At 44.6% G+C, this 25968-nt stretch overlaps 1 protein-coding gene across 7 annotated transcripts in view; it reads left to right on the forward strand.

Annotated features, from left to right (window-relative positions):
- The window catches only part of foxp2 (forkhead box P2), a 96742-nt gene that overhangs the window by 57939 nt on the left and 12835 nt on the right, over window positions 1-25968 (forward strand). For all 7 annotated transcript variants that reach the window (XM_069709238.1, XM_069709243.1, XM_069709242.1 and 4 more), the window contains 8 exons: window positions 3109-3246; window positions 5096-5185; window positions 7797-7977; window positions 9075-9375; window positions 11796-11900; window positions 18433-18520; window positions 20545-20628; window positions 24658-24868. In XM_069709238.1, the coding sequence (XP_069565339.1) occupies window positions 3109-3246; window positions 5096-5185; window positions 7797-7977; window positions 9075-9375; window positions 11796-11900; window positions 18433-18520; window positions 20545-20628; window positions 24658-24868 (1198 nt within the window). The remainder of the gene's footprint in view (window positions 1-3108; window positions 3247-5095; window positions 5186-7796; window positions 7978-9074; window positions 9376-11795; window positions 11901-18432; window positions 18521-20544; window positions 20629-24657; window positions 24869-25968) is intronic.

Here is a 25968-nt window from a genome sequence, read left to right on the forward strand (position 1 = left end):
TCCCCAGTGGCTACATCAGCTGCAGCTAATTTCAAACAATTTAATAAATCCCATTAACACTTTTTGTGCACCAGCCCTGGAAATGTATCCTTTTGGATTACAGAGAAACAGAGGCACAGACCAATTGGATATCACGTCTCCTCTTCTACGAAAGAGAGCCTATTCACGGCGCGTGGATGTTTACGCCAGTGCCGATGTCTACTAAATGCTCATTAATTTTATCCCTTCGTGGCAAAATCATTTCAAGGAGAGGCAATTCAGCCTCCTGTTCCTTTCAATTCACCGCTCACGTCAATCAAGCCCTCCTGCAGTATCCTGCAGAATGGAGGTGTTATATTCCTGCAATTATCATGTCATATACTCGGAAATGTAAATGAACGTGTGTGTAAAATTAAATTTATGGGTTGTCAGTGAAGAATAAGAACCAGGAGAGCAATTACTTATCTGCTTTCATCTTGGAGCCTCTGATACGTCAAGCAGAAAAGCATGCAGTTAAATGCTGGAATTAGCATTGTGCTGCACTTCACAATGGACGTGGGCCAGTGCCTTTTCTCCCCTCTCTTTCTTCCTTCTGCCTTTTCCCCCTTTTTTGTTGTTTTTGGAGCAGTGGTGAAACGACGATGATTATCACCTAATACGTCTCTAAAAAAGCTAATGAAAGCACAACAGGAACTTCCTTCTTTCATAATCTGTTTGTTTGCTGTTTTTATTTATTTATTTTCCTGTTCTTTATTGAAGTCTCGTTTGGTTTTCTTCATTGTTGCTGAAGTCCTGCATTATTCATTTACAAGTACCTGACTGTGAATGCTCATATTTCACCACTTACACCACGAAGAAAGTGTTTGAAGTACAATGCAGAATTTGATGTTTAATTCTACTTTATATATGCATGCGCATACATTTGTGTTAAAGCCTACACGTCTAAGCCTGCATCCTTTTTGTGAGCCAAAACATCTCGGAGCCAGCGTCCAATTAATAGTCTTAATGAGTGCGTCTCTCATGTTGTTTCTCAGCTGCTCTCATCCCATTGTAACGGCATCCAACACAAAACCAGGGCTGACTGCAGGGGTAATTACTTACGTAGCAAATGTACCTTCAAGGGTTAATAACATTGAAGGTGTAAGCACAGCATTTGCATAATTACACGCGGACTGTTTAATTTGCAACTTTTGACGGCTTTTGTTCTGCACCTCGCTTATTGTGAATGCAATTTCTCTTGTACTCTTGCATGGAGGAGTACAGAGAAGAAAAGAGATGTACCACAACATCCTCCTCCTCCTCCTCCCCCTCCTCCCCCTCCATCTCTTCCACCTTAGATGGAGTCCCTTCTCTCTAAGACCCTAATGAACAATGGAGGCAGGATTTGTTTGAATATGAATATGAATGTGCAGCGGGGCCGGCTGGAAGTTGACCTTCAGCTGTGATTTTCAGTTCATCAGGATTAGTCAAGGCGGGCGATCAGGAGCCACTAATGCATAATGACTTCTAAAATGAAAAATGTGTAGTGACCATGCAAATGTCTCGGCTAATCAAAGAGGGGGGAAAAACCTGGGGCGGGGGGGAGGGGGGGTAGGTGTCGAGGAGAGGAGAGCTAAACAAGGACGTGTCAAGGCCTGACAGAGAGAGAGGAGGGAGGAGAGAGATGCATGGAAAGTAATCAAGGCAGCTTGATTAGCTGGCGATGAGGACAGGGATGTCTTATTGGCCCCTTGACACGCCATATAGGCTAGCTACTGTTGTGGCAGCTCCACACCAAACACTGTCGCAATTAGCATCAGGGAAGGTGTTACTACATGTTGATATTTTAATTGCGTTACAGTGCGCAGAGTCCGTGCTGTCTGTCGACAGCGGCTGTTGACCAGATGCAGCATGCAACCCGAAACATGCCACAATATAACACATTGTTGTGCTCAAAACTGCAAATTCATTTGTGTCTGAGCAGACGACAACATATTTTAAAGGTCATACAGTGAAAGAAGCGCTGCATTGCGTCACCTCGCTCAAGTCTCGGAAAGTCAAAAAGAATGAACTGTTGAACCGCTGTGCTCTTGCAGTGAATTGGATACTAAATCATTCACTCATGTTGATTTTGACTTTCCATATCTGAAAAAGTAAACAAAAAGAGTGTTACCCCCGCCACCCCCACAAAAGTTGTTCAATTTTTAAGCAGCCGTGAGGAGCTGAAACTCCACAATACAACCGTTAGCCTGCACTCCCCTGTTAGGATGTGTGCGCACTATCAAAGACTGAAGAGAAACGCATCGTCTTTCTATTGATCTGCCGCCTCAGAAGTCGCTGGCGCTGCCGCCTTAGAAGAATTTGGCGGAAATATAGGATATGTATCTTTGTTTTATTTTGGCAAGGTTCTTCCCCTGCAGTTTGACAGCTCGTATTTTAATGATTAGCGCCTACAAATCACATGCATTTTTCAAAATGACATGTCGGCAGAGACCAGGAAACAAGGTTTTGGCTGCTTTTGTGAGAACGTAAAACTTGCAAAATCCATAGTCAGAAACAACCCCCTATTACATAAATAGAAGTGTCCTTATCTTTTTCTCCACATTTCCCTCCCTTCCAGCATTAAAACAAATGTTTAAGGTGAACCCCTAACTCCCGGCCACGGACCACCACATCACGCTGATTGTGCCTGCCATGTGTCCACTTCATCAGTGTAGTTTTAATCAACTTTCGAGTCGTGCATTTTCACACTGTTTCACAATAGCGGCACTGATAGGCATGCTAAAGTGGGGAAGTTCAAGGGTCCTGCTAATTAAGGTCTACGTCTATTTAAATCCCTTACTTTTCCCAGCGGGGTGAAGGCAGGAAAATAAGACGAGCAACACAAAGGCACAGCACCCATTCCTTCAGCATCTCCTCTAGGCTGCCAAGCGTCATGGCCATGGGAGGCCTGCTCTCCCTACCTCTCAAACCACCAATTACCACATTCCCTGTAGATCCATGCCACTGTGCCTGACGCACATCTCTAATGTTCTATTTTTCTAACTTTCTCCCATTTAGCCTCCCTCCATTTAATCCCTCATTGTTTACTCTTTTCTCATTTGTGTATTTGTTTCACGCTTCCTCTGCGTGTCATCCCCGCACGTCCAGGTTCCAGTGTCAGTGGCCATGATGAGTCCCCAGGTGATCACGCCGCAACAGATGCAGCAGATCCTCCAGCAGCAGGTGCTCTCCCCCCAGCAGCTCCAGGCCCTGCTCCAGCAGCAGCAGGCTGTAATGCTGCAGCAGGTAAACACACTCGCGACTAAATGCACACAGTATCGAACAAACATTTCGACACAAACGCATGCAGACACACGTACACCCAGATTCAAGCCGTGCCCCGAAAGCAGCACACCGGTGTGCTGTAGATGTACACAAAGGCACAGACTGAGTGGTGTACATATTTACCCACATCTACACTGAACTGGAAAGACACATCCATCCATATACAGCACGTATCTAAATGTAAAGCGTTATCACCTCATTACATGTTTGTTTTAGTCTTAAAACACTTTAAATCTGCATTACTGTTTGGTGTGTGTGTGTGTGTGTGTGTGTGTGTGTGTGTGTGTGTGTGTGTGTGTGTGTGTGTGTGTGTGTGTGTGTGTGTGTGTGTGTGTGTGTGTGTGTGTGTGTGTGTGTGTGTGCGCAGATAAACACACATCTAAACCCCGCACACAACCCTGAGTCATTCCTGTGGCTGTGTATCGCAGCCACCAGTCGCTCCTGCCAACTCACCACAGCCCCGTGTCCTTGACACGCTTACCAAGTGGAATCTGAAAATTGACGTACTTGTTCATGTCACCTCTAATTAACTGTCTCCAGTGTGTCGCTGGTTCAATTCCCTGACAAGCATCCATCAGGGACCGAGAGAGTAGGGCACAGTCGGGCTGAACACCAGCAGCTGAGTGACGGGTGACGGATGATGTAATATTTGGAATCGACTTGAGAAAGCACACACTTGGCACAGTCTGGTGTCAGAGTTGAAATGCATTTCTCATTCATAGATTTGATTAAGAAAAAGAGAATAGTTTAATTAAGAACGTCAGTCATTCTGATTATTCCTCTTCATTAAGAGAGCCCCAACTTGAGATTTGGTTCGCGTCTTCGCTCAGTCTTTTCACAGCAAATAAAGGCACTTGTCGAAAAATTTGACTCAAATTAGCACTATAAGTATTAAATCATCAGTGTCAACATATCAAAGTTGATCATCTTGAATCAAATCTGTCATACCGAACAATTTAAACACTAAATCAACAGGAATTGCAGGTCAAAACCTGCCTGCAGTCAGCACACAACAGAGCTTCGTTGTTGATTTACGTACTGCAGATTAAGTGACTACAGCAACGGTTCCCAACATTTTCCAATGGCTCCTGTGGCTCCCATTCATTTTTAACATTACTCTCTGTTCAATCATGTGAATATTTCAGTGGCAATTTGCACAGAACTGAGCCATGCATACCAGCAGCCTGCCTCACGGACTTTTCTCTCAGGCCAAACAGCCATCTGAAGACTACGTGAAACAAAATCAAAGCGGTCACATTTTGTGTGTTAAAGGAATCAGTTCAATGTAGCGAGCTTGATCCTGAAAGGGTTTTACTTTGTTTATTTCAGCTACTCCAACGGAAGCTGGTGCACTCTGGCAGCCAAATGCATTGTTAATATGACGGACTGTTGCCCCCACAGAACAAAGGGACTATTAAAAGTCCATATGAAAAGAACTGTGAAAGACAGCAGGGATCCAAATGCCAAAAGTAGTAGAAAAGGTTATTGATAATGTGTTACAGTTTCTGCATGACAACAAGTGGGAGATCCACCTGCAGGTAAAATAGTGCAGGCAAGATTAGGAGGAAGTGTTAATTGTGAGGGAGGTTCTTTGAGAAGTTTTGTATGCAACTCAATTTGAATAAGTTATAGATCTCCAAAATGGTTCTGAGTCTTGAGTCAAGTGATTTATAACATCTTTAAGTAGGTCCGCTTCATAGCCCATTGTTACCTCTGGATTTTATTAAGATTGTATATGAGACAATTTCAAGATTTGTACTTCAACGTATTTGCTCATTCTTATCTTCTGCCTTTGCTTGTGTGTATGCAGCAACATCTGCAGGAGTTTTATAAAAAACAACAGGAGCAGCTTCATCTGCAGCTTCTCCAGCAGCAACACCCCGGCAAGCAGGCTAAAGAGGTTGGTGCACCACTAAACTTATTGACCCCACCCATGGCCTTCACACACAATCCGTGTTTTCAATGATACATAGGAGGTGCAAAGTTGGATTCACTTGTCATTTGGAATAAGGAAATGATTGTAGATGTAGAGCATATAGATTCAATTGAAAGTCCATAAGTTCCTTGGCATTCAAGAGCATACGTTCCTACATACATTCTCGTGCACAAATATGCCAGCTTTCTGGTTTTGAAATAAACTAATTGAACTGGTTCATTTACCTGTAGTAATAGTAGAATGAGCACATAACACACACACACACACACACACACACACACACACACACACACACACACACACACACACACACACACACACACACACACACACACACACACACACACCAATCCTAGCTATACTGTCTGTGTCTGTCCCTGCTACCTTCATATGGCGATCCAGGGACTGACTCCATTAATGAACTGCTTCAAGTGACACGCTGCGAATGCACACATGCTCCCCCTGATTTATAGAAAGGAGACCAGAGACAAAGGGTCCTGCGTCCAACTCGTTAATGAACTGTTTCTGTGGGCGTACAAACACACACAAACGCATGCACCACCACTAAAGTTACAACGTACGGTCCTCATAAATCACCGTGACAGGCAGCCAGTCGACAGACACGGCTCCGTTTCGTTCTGTTTGGGCTATCGGAAAGAGAGGAGACAAGCATGACAGCCCTCGAGCACATTTGCCTAACGGTGTCGGTGCCGAACCTTCAAGAGCCAGTCTGGGGGCCACATCCAGACAACACTGTATGTGAGGAAGCAGCTAAATTGATAAGGGGAAAAAAAAAAAAAGAAAAGGTGCCACATAAACACACACATCCTGTCTTTCTGTTTTTTTCCCCCCCTCTCGCTTTCTGTGTTCGTACCTCAGTGTCTCGTCAAGCAGCCCATTATGCTGCCCCGACAGGAAGTCGCAACTGACCTCCCGGCGGCTTTGTTTCTGTTTGGATTTGTGAATCGAGTTTTTCAGGGGTCTCGCCATCAAATATGGAATAGAAATTGCTCCCTTATTTCTCCTGAGGCGGGGTGGAGGGTTGTGGGGGGCAAAACCGCCTTTCCTCAACCACTCCATTATGCAGCCTGTTTTCCAGTGAGCGCATCACAAGTTCCCCCCAACCAACCCCCCCCCCCCTACACACACACACACACACACACACACACACACACACACACACACACACACACACACACACACACACACACACACACACACACACACCCTTCGTTTTCTTCTTCTTCTTCTTCTTCCTCTTCCTCCTCCCCACCTCCTGAGTCCCTCCACCTCCATACTCTTCCAGGTGCTCCGCAGAAACACATGAGCATGACATGCTGTGTACACATCCACATGTGCGTGGAGAAGAAAAAGAGGAAGACATCAACATCACACTTAAAACATTACATCCTGTGCGTGTATTGTCCCTTTTTACATGGCAGACTACAGAGAAAGAATATATTCCATTAAATCTAATAGGCTGCACTTACAGCCAGTTATTACCTGAGTTTTCATAATTCAATATAGGTGTTTGCGATGCAGCCCCGTTTCACAGCTCAGAGCTCAAAGCTCGTTTCTCTCACTGCCTCTCTGGCTCGTTGTTTGCCACGGTGACTGAGTTTGATATTTTCCAGTTTGTTGTTGTTTTTGTTGTTTGTTGTTTTTTTTGCACAGTGCTTATGCAATTGCCTGTCTGGCCCAGCAATAAACAACTCTGTGAGGCAGCGAGGAGAGCTGAGAGGGAGTGGAAGAGAGGGGTGGGGGTGCAGTGCGTGTGTGTGTGTGTGTGTGTGTGTGTGTGTGTGTGTGTGTGTGTGTGTGTGTGTGTGTGTGTGTGTGTGTGTGTGTGTGTGTGTGTGTGTGTGTGTTTTTGTTTGTGTCTATGCGTTCACATGCACGTGGAGCTGTAAATCTCTCATTCTGCCAGCTCCCTCTGGTCACATAAGCTGTAACAGACCATCAGTGCAGGCGAGACAATTAACTATCAGGGTTTGGAAGGAGGAGGTGGGGGGTGGGAGGGTGGCTGGAGGGGGGGGGGGGGTAAAACCAGAGGCTTAGTATCATACACAATCACAAGCCACATACACTGACAGGCTTGAGACCTGGTGTATCAGCGTCACTGTGTGTGTGTGTGTGTGTGTGTGTGTGTGTGTGTGTGTGTGTGTGTTCACACACACACACACACACACACACACACACACACACACACACACACACACACACACACACACACACACACACACACACACACACACACACACACACACACACACACACACACACACACACAAAGAGAGGAGAAGGCAACAGCAGTGTGGTACAGCCCAAAAAAAGAGGAGGAAACAGTAAGAGAGCGCAGACAAGAGAGGGAGAGTTTGCAGAGAGACAGACGAGGAAGAGGCAGAGAGGTATAGCTAAGGTCACGGCGGAGGCGAGTGAGTACAGACTCTACACACACACACACACACAGCAAAAACACGGCTTCTCTCCCGCTCCCTCAGTCGTTAATTCGTCTATAATTTCCCCTCTCCTCTCTCCTCTCTTGCTCCTCTCTTCCGCCTCCTCCTCTCTATAGCAACAGCAGCAGCAGCAGCAGCTGGCCGCCCAGCAGCTCGTCTTCCAGCAGCAGCTCCTGCAGATGCAGCAGCTCCAGCAGCAGCAGCACCTGCTCAACATGCAGCGCCAGGGCCTGCTCTCTCTGCCAGGGCCCGCTCCAGGCCAAGCTGCCCTGCCCGGACAGACCCTGCCCCCACAAGGTAAGAGGAGGGTGGGAGGAAGGAAGAAGGGAGCAGGCATGTGGTGGATGCGTTGATCTCGAGCACGTGACTTGCAGCAGTAGTAGCCACATACTTCCTGTGTTTTGTCTGCAAGTGTGAAGTGTTTGTCTGGTTGTCTTTCGTTGACCGATTTCCATCTCGTGTCTCCAAGCCTGTCTGTCCTCCCCCTCTTCATGTCTCTCTACCCTGCCTGTCTTCATTTTTTTTTCTAATTTGTATGCACCTGTGTCCCTGTTGCGTTATCTCTAAGTATGTCTGTCTGTCTCCCTTCCCCTCATTGGTATGCTCTTCTACCGTCCACTTTGTCCCTAACTCTCCACATGATTGTTTTGTTTAGTCCTCTATTCTTCCTTTTTCTCTCTCTTCTTGTCTGATTATGGCTTTCTTTGTCTACCTCTGTTTCTCTCTCAGCTCTGCTATGCCAGTGTTTGTTGTTTTTCTATCTCTTGTTTCTATTCCCCCGCTCCCCCCCTCCTCCCTCTTTCAGCAGTTGTTGTTGTTGTTGTTGTTTACTGCCTCCACTAAGAACCAGGGAGAGGCAAAAGAGAAGAATAAAAGGACACAGAGATAGAGGGGTGAATAGGCTCCATTTTCTCCTCCCGAGCAAAGTAAACACCTATGTTTGTTGTTTACCAGCAAAATGGCGTAGATGGAAAACAACAGGGAGGAAGATGTGAGAAGTAAATCAAAGGAGTGCATTTTGCCTGAATAGTTAGAAACAAGCAGTGGACAAAGCTTGTTTATCTCAGGTGGAACATGCACATGTTCACTCTCATCAGTGTTTCGAGTTTCTCCTCATTGAAAACACAAGTGCTAGTGACTGAGAGCAGCACAAGTGTTCTGATGAGGAAAGTTTGAGTTCAAATTGACGTCGTCCCTCGCCGAGGCCTTTTGTCATGCAGCTGTATGGAAGTTTTCTGTCTGTTGAGTAAAGTTTGGAGAGTTGAAACTTTTGTCTCATCGCGGACACAAAGTGTTTGCGTTTAACTAAGCAACCTTATCAATTGGATAGACAGCAAAATCGCCCTACTTAGCTACCCACTCCCCTCTCTGTCTCCCTCTCTCGATGTCCTTAGCTGGCCTGAGCCCCGCCGAGCTCCAGCAGCTGTGGAAGGACGTGACCGGAGGCGGCGGCCACGTCATGGAAGACAACGGCATCAAACACAGCAGCGGCGGCACCGGCACCGGCACGGGCGTGGGGGGCGGCGGTGGCGTGGGTGGTGGTTTAGACCTCTCCACCAACAACTCTTCTTCAACTACCTCCTCCTCCAATCCCGCCAAAGCATCGCCGCCCATCTCGCACCATTCCATCGCTAACGGACAGTCCCCCGCCCTCAACCACAGAAGAGAGAGGGAACGGGAAAGGGAGCGAGAGAGGTAAACAAAAAAATCATAATCATATTAATTGAAAAGTCACCCACTCTCCTTTTTGATACGGCAGCGAGGAAAAGGGCGGAGAAGATGAAAAGTTTCCAGCAGCACAATTGCAACCCGTCACACAAGCTCGTTGTTGTTGCGTACCAACACATCAAAACTCAGTAACAATCCGCAGCTTTGTTACTTAAGGGGAAAACAGGATGTTGTGTTTATTTATTCAATAGTTTATTAGTGTCTTGGTAATATTTTTTTTTTTAAAAGTAAAGAGCCTCGTTCTCCCAGGGGATGGTGGATGCCATTGAACACACTTAGCTTGCACACACATATCAAAAGCAAGGAGAGGAAGCCACGCAGGCAGGCGCACATACAACAAGCCTCTCTGGCAGGCAAGACAAGGTAACCCCCTTGTACATTAAGTATTTAGTGCTTTCTCGCTCTCTTTTTTTTCCTCTCTTTTGAAAATTACCTTCCTTGCTTGCTTGTCATGTAAACAGAATATGTGATGCCTTGAGTGGCGTTTCCAAGATGTTTATCCTTGTGATGGCGTCTTTTATAAATGCACCCAGCACCGAAACACTGACTGTTCACATATCTGCCTATCTGGCCCATGCATTATTCAAAGGCTTTTCTTGGGCGATATTATAATAAGGACTTAGGGTAGCTGTGTGTGTGTGTGTGTGTGTGTGTGTGTGTGTGTGTGTGTGTGTGTGTGTGTGTGTGTGTGTGTGTGTGTGTGTGTGTGTGTGTGTGTGTGTGTGTGTGTGTGTGTGTGTGTGTGTGTGTGTGTGTGTGTGTGTGCTTGGTAGAAACTCACACTGGAGGTGGAAGTGCTGTGTAATTGGTTTAAAGTAGATGCTATCTCTCCAGTACCACTAAAAGGAGGCTTGAAAAAGATATCTTTAGAAGGAAGACAGAGGGAAACACAGAGGAAGGGAGTGAATGAGAGGAGAAGGAAGACAGGAAAAATACTTTTTTTATCTGACTGTGTCCCGAGGGGTGTGTGGTGTCTCATAATGATCGAACAAGGAGTATTGTCAGGAGCACTGCTTACTAACATGCCATGGATCGATGTGGGGGAAGCCCTTCTGTAAAACACAGCATGAGCTCTACCAGAGCTCACACACATACACCAGCACACACACACACACACACACACACACACACACACACACATATATTCATGGGAGACACACACACAGGCAAGCATGCATGCAGTCATCGACCACACACATGCATGCACAGGCCTAACCTATAAGCAGACAAACACACACCAAGACACCGGCTGTACACAACACCGTTCGCATTTTCACACACGCAGACAGACGCACACACCAGTGCAAAGCCTAAAGGTTAAACTGTCATCTTTAATAGGATGTGCTGTCTAGGCAGGGTCGTAACTTATTTGGGTGCCATTTGAAAAACGCCAGAACACCCCTGCTCCCCTCGTCCTCAAAGAACATAAGTTACACACAGTATTAATCTCCTGATGAAAATTATATGGCTGTCTGGATTTTTAATGTTTACTTGAAGCTCCCCCCCCCCCCTCCTTAACCCCTCCCCCTTCCCCATAATAGCTTTACTGGATGGGATGGTGGCTGCGCTGGAGACAAAGCGACAGCTCACTCTGGATTTCCAGTAGGGCTGTTAGCGGAACTTATAGTTCTCACATTAACGTAGTTAGCAGCATGGAGTGATTATTTAGATTGAATGGAGATCAGTGATTGTAACCGACATCCAAATTTCTGTTGATATATTTCCTTATCTGTGTCTGTATAGTCTTTCTCTCTCTCTCTCTCTCTCTCTCTCTCTCTCTCTCTCTCTCTCTCTCTCTCTCTCTCTCTCTCTCTCTCTCTCTCTCTCTCTCTCTCTCTCTCTCTCTCTCTCTCTCTCTCTCTCTCTCTCTCTCTCTCTCTCTCTCTCTCTCTCTCTCTCTCTCTCTCTCTCTCTCTCTCTCTCTCTCTCTCTCTCTCTCTCTCTCTCTCTCTCTCTCTCTCTCTCTCTCTCTCTCTCTCTCTCTCTCTCTCTTTCTCTCTCTCTCTCTCTCTCTCTCTCTCTCTCTCTCTCTCTCTCTCTCTCTCTCTCTCTCTCTCTCTCTCTCTCTCTCTCTCTCTCTCTCTCTCTCTCTCTCTCTCTCTCTCTCTCTCTCTCTCTCTCTCTCTCTCTCTCTCTCTCTCTCTCTCTCTCTCTCTCTCTCTCTCTCTCTCTCTCTCTCTCTCTCTCTCTCTCTCTCTCTCTCTCTCTCTCTCTCTCTCTCTCTCTCTCTCTCTCTCTCTCTCTCTCTCTCTCTCTCTCTAGCCTTGGTTATTTAACAACTGAATGTCCCACAACTGAACATGATGACCCCTCTCTCTTTCTCCAGGCCTCCTTGTTTACTCTTTTTTTTATTTTTCTCTGTGTCTTTTTTTTCTGTCTGCCTCCAGTTCACTACATGAAGAAAGTGGAGGGACCCACCCCCTGTATGGTCATGGTGTGTGCAAGTGGCCCGGCTGTGAGAACATCTGTGAGGACTTTGGACAGTTTTTGAAGTAAGAACATGCCCCCTGCTATCGGCTCACCTCTTCCCTGTTGTGGACTGCTATATTTTGAAACACACATAAGTTATCACCTGTCAGTACAGCACCTCCCCTCGCTGTGTATACATGGGCCGGACAAAGAAAACATCACTGCCTTTTCAAAGACCACATTTTGACCCTCCAGACAGCCAGTTGACAGAGTTCTGCTCCAGCAATGCAGGATTCAAACCAACTCTGATCCATAACAAATTTCTTCCCTGCCGTGGAGGTCCCTGATAGGTTTGTGAAAAAGCATCAAAAGCTAATGGCAACTCGCACGGCCGCACACTTACCTTTACAACAAAGGCCCCCATTCACTGTTGTCATGGTGCAGGCGCCAGAGCGAATGAACTCTTCATGCTCCATCAACAATTTAGTTAATTAGCTCATTTGTAATTGGCCGGCTTTGTTGCCAGGATGTTAGTGGGGGGACATCAAAGGAAGAAGGTGTTTGCAGCACTGCCGATTACAGGTTATCACATTGCCACTCACTGAGAGTCTCTCTCGCTCTCTGTCTCTCTCTCTCTCTCTCTCTCTCTCTCTCTCTCTCTCTCTCTCTCTCTCTTTCCTGGCTCCCTGCTCTCACACAGAGAAGAAAAGAGAGGGAAAGCTTTAATTTGAATATTCTAATTAGATTTGTAATTAACTGTGAAATAACGATCTGGCGACTGTTTTTCATGGGCTGTAAATGTCCGTGTGAATTCACATAAACTCTTGAAATCAGGACATTGTTCCGGCTTATTTTCAAAATTATGCATTTCTCTACAGTAGTGACTGTAATAAGTTGCAGAAAGCAATAAAAAAAAAAAAAATGTACAGATACAAGAAACTAGTCCACCCATCGGGAGCCGCTGCAGGATTTAGGTCAGGCTTTTTGTAATTCTAGAGCAGCTTGTGAATTAAAGCTAAAAAGGTGTAGCTGTGAAATGAAACGGCTCCAACAAACACGGTGTTTACCAGTCTTTCAAAGACTCACCCTGCCAGTACATTAGGCTCCATTTTCACACGCTGTCAAGGTTTATAATACGCTGAAAGGAACCCTAATTGACAGCAATGGATTAAAATGAATGAGAGGTGAATATTACAATTCCAGCCTGACAAGTGTGTTTGCTTATCCCCTGTGGAAAATGTGCTACATACATGTCAATGTTAATTTTAGTGTTAGAGAGCAGGCTCGGCACATCCGTAGACATCATGGAGTATAATTCTGGAAGTCTCTCTTATAAAAAGCCAGTTTCCTGTGCACATACCGTCGTCCAACCCGAACTACATGTGCACGAGTTTAGGTAGAACAGTTTGCCTTGCAGCTTGGGAGCAGATGTGTGCGTGATAAGGCAACCCTGTATCGGATTAGCAGGTTTTCTGATATCTTGTCCTATCACCTCAGTAGTACACTTACTTAAAAGAAGACTGTTCCTTTGCACTGTACTCACACGCAAACACACGCGAGTCTGTGTGCTCTGCAGATACTGTGGCCAGGTAGCTTAGCTGCTTATTTGGGTGAGGGGCAGAGGTGTGAGTGTGTGTGTGTGTGTGTGTGTGTGTGTGTGTGTGTGTGTGTGTGTGTGTGTGTGTGTGTGTGTGTGTGTGTGTGTGTGTGTGTGTGTGTGTGTGTGTGTGAAGCAGGGTAAGCTGGTAAGCCAATGCAAAAGGATGCACGGTTGTAAAGACAAACTGAAAGGCAGGTGGAGAGAAAACAGGTAGATTTCAAACTTGAAAGCGAGAGCACAGGTTGGCAGACGGTTTTGTAGAAACACTTGCCAGAACATCGGCTGCTACAAAACAGAACCGTGTCTTGGTACAGCATCCTCCCCGCCACACACACACACACACACACACACACACACACACACACACACACACACACACACACACACACACACACACACACACACACACACACACACACACACACACACACACACACACACACACAAGTCAGAGGCTGGCTGTATACTGTAACCGAGCCAGCACATGAAAACAGACACCGACAAAGACGGCAGGCTCGTCATCAGAACAAAGATGACTGCTCGGTGGCGTGCCTTGGAGCAGTGATTGTAGGTGTCAGAGGGAGTCCTTTTATGTTTCCGGAGATGCCAGTCGGCTACAACACACACCGATGCACACATGCACACACACACGGGTGCAGTTTAAACGGGGTTACATAAAGCGCGTGTCAGATTTAGATGACAGTTTAGATGTTGGTAGTCGGGGTGTGGGTTACGTGCGAGAGGGAGGGGGACCCAAGTCAAGCCGGCGTCTCGTAGCTCGCTGTAGGAGCTCAGCTCAGCTCAGCGGCGGTGACACGTTTAGTCATCTATTGTTTTGTTGCATGAAGAAACTTGTCAAGATCAGCATTTAATAGCTCCTCAGTGTGCTTTTAAGTGTTCTCACCTGGAAAAGGTAGCCGCGAGGTGGCTGGCACCCTGAATTAGCTCTGTGAAGTTCAAAATGAAATCATTTCACTGGGAATGTTTCTTGAGCGGTGGGTGTTGCGGTTTGTGGGTGTATTTGTGTTAGTTACACGAAAAAGAGGGAGGGCAGGAACAATAATGCTTTTAGGTTATGTGCTAGAGCTATTTTTGTTGGAGCCTTTTTTGTTAAACATAGGAGATAGAAAATGCAATTAATGCTTGAAAATATTTGTGAAAAAATGCCTACCTCTTCCTTAATGCAATTTTTGTGTAGAACATAACCAGCCTCCTGTTTCTTCTCCCTGGTATACATTGTTCCCCCTCGTTTTGACTTCTCACCTTGTGTTCCCCTTTTAAATCAATGTCCTCCCACCTCAATGAAATACACTCTCTTCACACATAAACAGATACTTCCTCACACACACACACACACACACACACACACACACACACACACACACACACACACACACACACACACACACACACACACACACACACACACACACACACACACACACACACACACACACTTAACTCTTCCACTTTCTGTCACCACTCGGCTCCCCTTATTACTGGCAGGAAGGCAGGCTCCATGTTAAAATGGCAAGCTCAGCCGCTAACCTGAACGTTGGTGTCTGTAACCCATTGCTAATTAAACCCACAAGGCAGCAGGCAAGTGTCTTTGTCTCTATATAATGTACACATTCGCACACTGTGGAGGCAGGCAAGCAGGCAGGCAGGCAGGCAGGCAGGCAGGCCGCCGGCCCCTGGATAGCTATGCTCTCTTCTACCCTTCCACATGTCTGCTGCACTGTGACAAGACCTTTAAAACGGAGGGCATTACTTCCGCACCACCACCAAGGGGAAAGTGTGTGTGTGTGTGTGTGTGTGTGTGTGTGTGTGTGTGTGTGTGTGTGTGTGTGTGTGTGTGTGTGTGTGTGTGTGTGTGTGTGTGTGTGTGTGTGTGTGTGTGTGTGTGTGTGTGTGTGTGTGTGTGTGTGTGTGTGTGTGAGAGAAATATGCATGCTTGTGGACTTGTTTATGCATGCTAGATACACATGGCTGTGCTCTGTTTGTATGCTGTGTGTGTATGTGCAGTTTCAGCTTGACCGAACTGGTGTTGTTGTGCGTGTTTGTGTGTCACGCACAGACAGTTAAGGGGCCAAACTTTCTCTGCTGGGCCTGTGTGGCCCGTGATAATACACACAGACAATTAGCAGAAGTGTATCATCCATATGCTGGCTTGAGTACATTTATTATTGGGCCCTTAGTGGATGTTGATGGCCTATACATATTCATGTGCCCAGCTATGGGGAAACACCTTTGAGATGTTTTGTTCCCTTCTCTTTAAGAGGTAAGAGAAACCGCTGGACCCAATTTCTTTAAAAAAAAAGAAGAAGACATCTTTATCTGTAAAACAGCTGTCTCCCCCCCTCTGTTTATCACTCTCTTTGTCTCTTTATTTGCTGTTATTTGCTTTGATTTTTCTGTCTCGGCTACATCTCTCAATCTCCATTCATCCTTTCTTGCCTGTACTCCGATGGCCTTCATCACATGGGTAATTCCCTCAAAGGCAGAAATCAATGCTCCCCTACAATGAGTCAAGAACAGTAAACATAAACAGCAGCCAGCCAGGCCTGACACTGAGACGTGTGCCCTCCATCCTTAAGTTTAAAGGCTCATGCTACAGTAGAGATGAGTCCGACTCTTTGTCTCAAATCAATTTATATTTTCACCTTTAAATAATTTAGATTTGGTTTGAATTAAGGCAACAAAAGCCGTTAAAGTGTAATGAAAAAAAAAAAACACACAAGAGAAGGGCTTGAAAGGAAATAAAATAATAGACACTAGTAAAGGGATTTTAGTGTAACTACGGAAGGCAGTTATCAGTTCAAGAACACAAAGTACTCGTTTCTTCACATTTCAGTCAATAAGGTGTTCTTTCATTATTGTTTTCTGTCTGCCCATCTGTGTCTTATCCCCACCCCCACCCCCCGCTCCATTTCTGTCTTTGTCTGGCATTATTAATACTCAGTAGGACATGCTTCCATTTGAATATTTCATAAATGTATGTGGTTATCTTCCTGTAATCGCCTCGCTAACTGACCAGCAGTGGAAGCCGTAACTGTCTGGAGGGCTGTCGCCAGGCCTTCACACACAAACACAGGCATTCACAAAAATATAAGAGAAACAAGCTGCTTGTCTTGTCTTAAGAAGGAAGCTTAATAATGATTTCTCTCTCTCTCTCTCTCTCTCTCTCACTCTCTCTTTTTTATTATTTTTTTATTTTGTAACGAGGTATCTTTAGGGACAGCAAGCAGGCCACTCCGTGCTTTTGAAGCAGCTGTAATTCATGACACACGCCATACATCAAGTGCATAAGATAGCATTATGGGCAGTGAAATGAAAAGGGTATTTGCAACATTAGTTCCCTCATCCTGCGAGGAATGTGATTAAATGATTAATGAAAGGCCCCCTTTTTGCATGCGCATTCTGAAACAGCAATTAGGCACAGGGCTGAAGAAATCCACCAGTTCGTCCCTCCCCTTTTCCTGCTGCTATCCCTCATCCATCCCTCTCCCCAACTCTCCTTCCTTTTCTTTTCTTTTTTAATGCCACCTAATTCTTGATTTATAATGAAAAATTTCTGGGCATTAAACCTGAAATGCTCACAGAAGTGTAAGCAGGGACAAGATGGAATGGTTTTAAATGTGTGCAGGCTAATTGAAAGGTACAGAGCTGTTGTGATTACAAATGTTCCATCCAGCTTTTGAGTGGCAGGCCGAGAGAAGCTGGCTCAATGAGTTGTCTTGTTTTGCACATTGCAGATAAACAACAAGTGAGGGAGAAAATACGGGGATATGTGATGGGAGTGTGTATTTTTTTTCCCTATCAGTGTGTTTGTGTACCCTTTTTGTGTGCCAATCAGTGTTTGTGCAAGTTCATGATAATGTAAGCGAGTGTGTGTGTGTGTGTGTGTGTGTGTGTGTGTGTGTGTGTGTGTGTGTGTGTGTGTGTGTGTGTGTGTGTGTGTGTGTGTGTGTGTGTGTGTGTGTGTGTGTGTGTGTGTGTGTGTTCTTAGATAAAGTGAAAGCCAGAGAGTGAGAGAGAGATTTTGTACTCCCTCTAATGCACTGGAGGCAGCGCTGTAAATGATCATTGAAGGGTCTGCAAGCTAACCTATAATTACTGGAGATAAAGTGGCAGCTCTGGCATTTCATAAGCATGCCTCCTCAAAGCTTGCTTTGTGAGTTTGTCACCAATGATCATTTAGATAGAGGCTCATTAACCAGCATCACAACACTTTAGAAACCCCTTTTCGCCCCATATTTGTGTGTGTGTGTGTGTGTGTGTGTGTGTGTGTGTGTGTGTGTGTGTGTGTGTGTGTGTGTGTGTGTGTGTGTGTGTGTGTGTGTGTGTGTGTGTGTGTGTGTGTGTGTGTGTGTGTGTGACCGCCTACGTGAGCATTACCAGGTCTATCTTAATGGTGGAGCTTTTGTGTCCTACAGACGAAATCCAGTCAAGACAAAAACCCTCATTGACTGTTATGGCTGTCTGGCAGCCTTTTTTTCTTCTAATGAGGCGAACACACCAGATACATTTAATATGTCTGCTGCTGGATAATGCACCTTCAAGTGAAGAACCGCTTTTGTGTGTCAAATGTTGCCGGTGTTAAATTGTGTGTATTGTTTTCGGTAAACGAAGGAGACAAAGCCGTTCTGCTGGGCCAGCATCTTTTATTCTCTGTAGAAAGCAGCGCTCATGGTGGCAGTGAAGTTCGCCATCCAAACTGGCGCAGGCCTATTGTCATGTTAAACATGGCACCACACACCGTCATGTTACTTCTAATTAACTCATTTCAGAGTGGAACAATGGTTCCTAACAGGATCCTATAGATAATTGTCCTAGTATAGAAATATTATCATTAAAACAAACCAGTGGTGAAGTTGATACTGCAATTATCATCTCCCACAATTTTGATGCTGGTGAAAATGAATATCACTTGCTGTTTTCTTCGTGCTGTGTCATATTTGATCGATTTTAAAGTCAGTGTGTAATATCTGTCTTGTCTCTCCGTCCGCCACCAGGCACCTAAACAACGAACATGCCCTCGATGACCGGAGCACAGCCCAGTGTCGAGTCCAGATGCAAGTCGTACAGCAGCTGGAAATACAAGTAAGTTCTCTCTCAGATAATAAAGAGCAGAAAAACTCTATTTTGGAACAAAGTCATGTGTATTGTCTGGCTTGGCCATTGTCACATTTTACAATACTGAATTCTATTCACATTTAAGTCACGAATCATCCTCTCCAAACTTTCTTTTTTGAAAGTTGTGTAAGTGAGAGAAAGGCCATATTGTGGTCCGCTTAATACTTCCACACAAGCAGGACCTGCAGAATTCAACAAAGCCACTAAACAAAGGAATCCTCAGGCCTTACAACGAAAGCCATTATGGCTGTTTTAATTGAATTAAGCGTATGCTTTATTTTCTCTGCTTTTTTTTTTTTTTTTTTTTTTCTTCTTCCTCTTTTTCTTTCCAATTAATAGCGAGCGCATCTCTCCCAGTCTGCTGTGTTAATTAACTGCACTTTGCACCTGAAGAAAGCTCAAAAGGAGGGAACTATTTTCAGTAGGTGGAGCGTGACCTTATTAAGAAGTCATGCTGGCTAGATAATGAGAGCGCTGATTGAGCGACATTATTACTCAGCATTGCCGACAAGCGGAGCCCTTCCTTTAGAAACAAATAGATTTCTGTGTGTTTCAAAACTCAGTGCCAGTTGGAAGTGTTCACTCTGCCAGGCCTCAGTTCCTTTTAGTGATTGGGTAAAAGCTGAAAAGTTCTCCTTAATAAATAAAGATGTTGGTAATAAAATCATCTCAATTATCATAAAGATGCCTTTGCTTATGATGACTTAACTCTATGTATGAAGAAATCCAAATGTGCTCGTTCACATACCCTCGGCCATAATACCAGGCCTATTTGAAGCCAAGCATTTCCTCCCACAGACAGTTATTTTCTCGTCTGATAAACAGTTTGTATTTCATTGTTGGGCATCTGTGGCATCTTCAAAGTAAATCAATTTGTGTTGGCATGGAAAAAAGGATCTGTTTATTTCATTTCATTTTTTGTGTTTTGTTTTTCATTGCAGCACAAAGCTGTTGAAGCTCGCTCTTTACTGTGTGACCAATTACAGTGGTGCACTTGTGTTGTCTGCCCTGTCTCTTCTCCTCTCTTCTTTTTTCTTTCATTCCTTCTTCCCACCATCCCTCTCTTCCTCATTTTTTTTTTTTCCACGAGAGCCGTCACTAGTAATGAGGCCCAGCTCTGTGCACCTCTGTGTATGTGCACACCTACTTGCTTGTCTGTTTCTCTTGTGTGTTTGATCCGTGTGTGTGTGTGTGTGTGTGTGTATTAAGGGCGTGGGGGGGTTCAGCCTTTCACATGGTCCGGTCCCTGTCACTCCTTGTGAATTAGATTGATGATAGGCACTGGCTGGGGCCACTAACTGGACCGGAGAGGCGGGGCCGCCTGGCACCCTGTTTGGAAGACCCCTTCACCTCTCAGCAGCTGCTGGCTACGCTCCATCCCCCTAAGAGTGTCCACAGGACTTTGAGCAGACACTCAGGACCACCTAATTTATGGTCCAACTAGCTTGTTACTGTCAGAGCCTCTCTGACCTAAATTCTGCTATTGACAAAAAGATGAAATGCTATTTGTTTAGCCTGACCTGTCTGCACCTTCTCCCCCCGTCTCCCCCAGCCTCTCATATTCTCCTCACATTATCAGCTGAACAGCTGGCTCTTCTTTCTTTCTTTCTTTCTTTCTTTCTTTCTTTCTTTCTTTCTTTCTTTCTTTCTTTCTTTCTTTCTTTCTTTCTTTCTTTCTTTCTTTCTTTTTTTCTTTCTTTCTTTCTTTCTTTCTTTCTTTCTTTCTTTCTTTCTTTCTTTCTTTCTTTCTTTCTTTCTTTCTTTCTTTCTGTCTTTTCTCCTTCCTTCCTTCCTTCCTTCCTTCCTTCCTTCCTTCCTTCCTTCCTTCCTTCCTTCCTTCCTTCCTTCCTTCCTTCCTTCATTCCCTCCTTTCTACTCACTCTACCTCCCACATCTTGTCTCATATTGTTTATTCTCATTCTTTTGTGTATTCCTCCCCATCCCTCTAATCGACCCTAATCTGCTCTCTTCTTCTTCGTCTCTCCTAACAGCTTTCTAAAGAACGTGAGCGTCTTCAGGCGATGATGGCCCACTTGCACATGCGACCCTCAGAACCCAAGTCATCTCCCAAACCAGTGAGTGCATATTGCTCCAGCTACCGTAAACAGGCTCGGCTGTGAATGAGGCTGCCACACAGAAAATGAAACAGTTTAGTAGTGTGAGTGACTGACAGAAGATGAAAGGGAGAATGGGATTTGTAATACCGAGTTACATCTGCTTCTTATCAGTTATTGTGGGCCGTGAGAGGACAATAGAGTTTGGAAGTGTATTAGATGGCAGAGCGGTGGAGTCCTTGGCTAAAACGCAGGGTCATTTCTTTGTGATAGATATAATAGCCAAAACAACCTGTTGGCTGCTGATGACTGTTTGGCTCAGTGGCCGTAGCGGCACTCAAAACTGAAATGAGAGAGGAGAAGATGTGTCATTTTAACAACAAAATTACAGCTGAGTGCTGAAGACGGGCGATGTTGACATAAATACCCACAGTGGAGCTGAAATTGCTTACAAAAGAAAATAAATCCAACATTGTGAAAGGGGTCAAATGATGTCACTCCAGATTTTCCTTCTCTTGCCTTTTACTTTGAGATTGAACGATTAGAAATGCATTTCTCCCAAAACCATATTTGTATTTGATATTAAGATGATACATTTTATGGAAACATTATTTCCTCCCAATTTTAGACATTTTGAAATATTTGAGAGAAAAACATTGTTAGTGTGTTTCTGCTCCTTAATAAGTGCCTACTTTCAATAGAATAATTTTCCTCATCACCTCTCATCATAGAATGTAGATAATCACAAGATAGCATAATTATCCCATAATTCCATCAGGAATCAAACTCCCTTTTTATTATTCAATCTCTCTCTCTTCCTCTTCCCCTCTCTGTAGTTTTTTTTTTTTTTTTAATCTTCAAAACTCCAGCAGCTTGGTTCCATCTCGTCCAATAAAGAATTTGCAGCCTATAATCCATGCCTGAATATGAATGAATGATGCTAATGAAGTATTGCATTACATAAAGCACACATGAAAGAGCAGCTAATTGCATTTGATGGTGGGGGCAATTCAGACAGAATTCCTAAACGAACAGTTAAGTCTTCAGTTTTAAGGCTTCCCCGCTTTTTAAGGGGAGGTGAGATGAAGATTTTGTTGCAGGGAAATAACATAGATGTGTGTGTGTATCTTCAATGCAGAAAGCGAATAGATATAACAAAAGAGAGATTTCAAATGCCAGCATGAATTTACGCCCGGTAGACTCACAGATGCAAAATTGAAACAGCCCAGCTATTTGATAAAAATGAGTAGTCCATGTTAGCCTATCAGGGGTGGAAATAAGCCCTATTTTTTCATTAGTGGAGCCCATGACCAACCAATGCCAGATGAACACAAGACACCGGTGCACTGTCTTCAATATGACCCCATTTATTCCCTGAATCGCACTTCATTAAATGCTACCTTTTGGCTATGCCGGGGATGGATGGGAATCAAAGTTAGAAAGGATGCAAGTTCTGAATAATAAGTCCTCCCTCTCTCTCTCTCTCTCTCTCTCTCTCTCTCTCTCTCTCTCTCTCTCTCGGTCTCCCTTTCTGCCAACCTTGAGTGTGTATTCAGATGAGCGAGAGGTGACAAAGTGCTCGCTCCTTCTGTTTGACTGTAATCAGTTCAAAAATGGGATTGCACACCGTGCAAACACGCCTCGCTTGTTGCTGTGTCTCGTAGGTTAAAGAGGCTGCAAAAAGGAGAGGAAATTATGTTTTAACATTATAAATATACATGCCCATATGCACATACAGGGTGAGGGCATTTATTTAGAATTTAGTTTGCATATTTTGAGATGTTTTTCCTGCCTTTCCTATAGAACGCGAGTGTTTATAACATGCGCTTTTAACGAAAACACAGTTAGTGTTTCGCAGCTCAGCATCTAGTTTGCGGGATGCAGGGAACGAACATACACACACTGTCAAGACCTCACGCACCCCATTCCATTACGTACTTTTATGAGGGTGTGACTGACGGGGAAAATGGACTCATGTTCTAAGTGACCAGGTGTGCGTCCGAGCAGTGTCTTTCTTTCAAAAGGAAACAAAAAAAACAACAGATTTAATTCATGCTAATACTTAATGCTAAAAACCCTGCCTAGTACATGGCTTTATTTATGTGTTTTATGTAGATAATAATAGTATAAGCTCTGCCCGATCTATCAGATCTATTGAAACAGATTTATATGTAGAAGGACAATCTTTCTCTAACCCCTAACTCTCCTCCTCGTTCTCTGCACTCTGCTGAGGCCTGTATAGGCAACCAGCCCTTGTCCCAGTCCATCAGCACAGCAGCTCATTACAGCCAAGTGGGCATATAATTATCATCTGAAACCCCCCCCCCCTGCATCCACCGGAGTCTCTCAAACTTGACATTTTCTCGTATTTATCAACACATGCCACGAATGACCGCTGATACCTTCCTCCTCAGCCCCGCCCCTCCATCTCTCAGCGCCTTTGGCCCCTCATTCCCTTCCATCTTTCAAGTCGGTTTTAATTCAAACTCTTGCAACGGACGCATTCCACTTGTAGACTCACAATTAAGGCAATTTGGTTTGAATATGTAACGATGTCATTACCATTCCACCTAAATTAGCGGAGAGACTAAAAGGTCAGTTCGGAATTTTCCAGTCGGTTAGAGCCTCTCACATGAGATTTGGGTGGCGAATGCAAAAGTGGTGCAAAAAGCCGGACGATTAGCGAGCACAGTTGGCATTCGAGCCAGAGGTAAGAAACACGTGCTCGTCTCTAATGTTGAAGGAGTGGAGGAGACAGAGTCAAAGAGTGGCCACAACTGTCTGTACAGATTTCTTTAACTTAAGTGTCTTTTCAACCTCAGTAACTCCTACTTACTATACTTCCTCTTGCACTGGAAGTCTCACTCAATTAAGGGCAATAAATCAACTGTAATTGTAATTTCTCCTGGAGTAACCGTTACGTCCAGTTGTGTTGTTGATTTGACGTTCTGTGATCAAGTGTCCATCCACAAAGTAATTTAGATTATAGTCTCAAAAGCCCTTCCTTCATTTTGCGTTAGTCCACGGACTTCTTTGCCTGGCCGGCTGTCCTGAGCAGGAGGCTGCTCTCTGAAAGCAGTAATTTTGCTGTTGGTGGAGAATGAGCTCACATAAATTATCCAGCCCGAGTCTGTTGAAAGCCTGCCCATGAATGAGGCGTTAAATCGATCTGCTGGACTTTGGTATTCAACGGGGACCATGAATTGTTCTGGTAAACACAGGTTTACTTTAATATGGGGTTATATTAACTTGTAATAACTCTATTAAAATATGTATTTGTTGTGGCTTCCAGCACTCCAGCCGTGAATTCTTCTCGATCGCACAATTGTTTGAACAAAATCGTAAATAGACTTGACACTGAGAGAACATATCCTAATCCTGCACAGCCCTGTGTTGTAGCTGTGGTGAACAGCAACACGACCAGTTTCAGTCTTAAATGAATGGCCATTTTCAGTTTGACCTTGTGTACGGTGTCCTGGATCTGCACTTTGTCTACAGACACTCTCGCTTGTTTGCAGAGGTTTTTGCTGGTGATATCTATAGCTATAGGGTCAGTATAATAACCTACAGTAACTTAGCTTCACCCTTTAGCAAAAAAGCGGAATTATATGTCATGATTGGAGTTGTGATTGTGGAAAATCACATCAACAGCGGGAGTTTTCCGAGGCTCATTTCTTCAGTGTATAAGGATTATGAGTGGTTGCAGTGGGTTAGATGGAGAGGGAAGGGAGGGCGGGTGTGATAAATAGAGAGATAAAGAGAGATGGGGCTGGGATAACATGGAGGCTGATCGTTGGATAATCTCGAACAGCGTGCTCTAATTAGAATTCTTATAATACAATTTGGTGGTTGTAATTAGTGGAGATGGGCTGGCTCCTCTCCACGAGCCTTGTTAGTGGAAACACAGCTGTGTTAGAGAGGAGGAGAGCAGACACTCTGCTCTGTCAGAAAAACCACAAAATAATGTCTTCCTCCTCCCCTCGATCCCACTTGTATCTGTGTCTTTCCCGCCCTTCACAAATCGCTGCTCTCTGTCTTCTTCCACCGCAGCTCAACTTGGTGTCCAGCGTCACCATGTCCAAGAATTTGCCCTCAGCATCACCCCCCAACTTACCTCAGACACCCACCACGCCCACGGCACCGATCACGCCCATGGCCGCCATGCCCCAGGTGCCATCAGTACTGGGAGGAGCAAACGTGCCCAGCATGGGAGCCATGCGCAGACGCCACTCAGACAAATACTCCATGCCTTTGTCGTCAGGTAGGACCAACTACTCAGCACAGCACATAACACACACACACACACACACACACACACACACACACACACACACACACACACACACACACACACACACACACACACACACACACACACACACACGCACACACACACACACACGCACATATTATCAGTCAGTGCACATCATTCACTTCCAAACATATCAAAATCATGCAGTTCATCAGTAGACTGTTTGATTTTTGTGGATTTCGAGGAAGATTCACCTCCTAAATTGCTTACACACACATTTAAAAGGTCGGGGTATTGAATGTTATTTTAGCTCTTATTCTGATTCTGAACTGTGCTGCTGATTTGACTTCAAAATAAATTCCAGACTTTTATCATTTCAACTGGATTTCTATTGAAATTTAATGAAAAAATAATGTTGAAATAGCAAATTACATGCGATACCTCAACCCTGAGCACTGGACTATTAATAGTACTCAACCAATAATTGCATTCTAGTAGTTTAACACACACACACACACACACACACACACACACACACACACACACACACACACACACACACACACACACACACACACACACACACACACACACACACACACACACACACACACACACACATACTCTGACATAAACACATACACACAATCATGGCGGCTTGTTGGTCTTAGCCGTGTGAGATGTCTGGTTGGTTTTCTAAAAACAAGTCTGTGTTTAATCACTCTATATGTAAATAGACAAGAACTTCCTCTGTGCATAAATATTACATGAATGTTAATTAAGTTCAAATAATGGTGAAAAAATACAATATTTATTATATGAAGACATTCCATGTATTAAGCTTTGCATTTTAAACGGTCCGTCTTTGATGTTTATATTTACTCTCTGTGTTTAGTGTGAAGAAACATAAATTATTCAACTTGAGCCTAACTAACTACACGGACCTCATTTTATGGATGTATTAGTGTTTAAGATCTCTCGCGAGAGAGATTAATTAAAAATGCATTTTGTTAGACATGGAAAGTGCTGATTTGATGTGCCCCCCTCCCCCCTTTCTGCCTCCCACCACCCTATGTCTCTCTACCCCCCCCCCCCAACCCCCGCCCTCT

Source organism: Brachyistius frenatus, unplaced genomic scaffold (genome assembly GCF_029030835.1).
Source record: "Brachyistius frenatus isolate BFR_SWC_R1_liver_20210118 unplaced genomic scaffold, ASM2903083v1 Contig_81, whole genome shotgun sequence".
NCBI lineage: Eukaryota > Metazoa > Chordata > Actinopteri > Embiotocidae > Brachyistius > Brachyistius frenatus.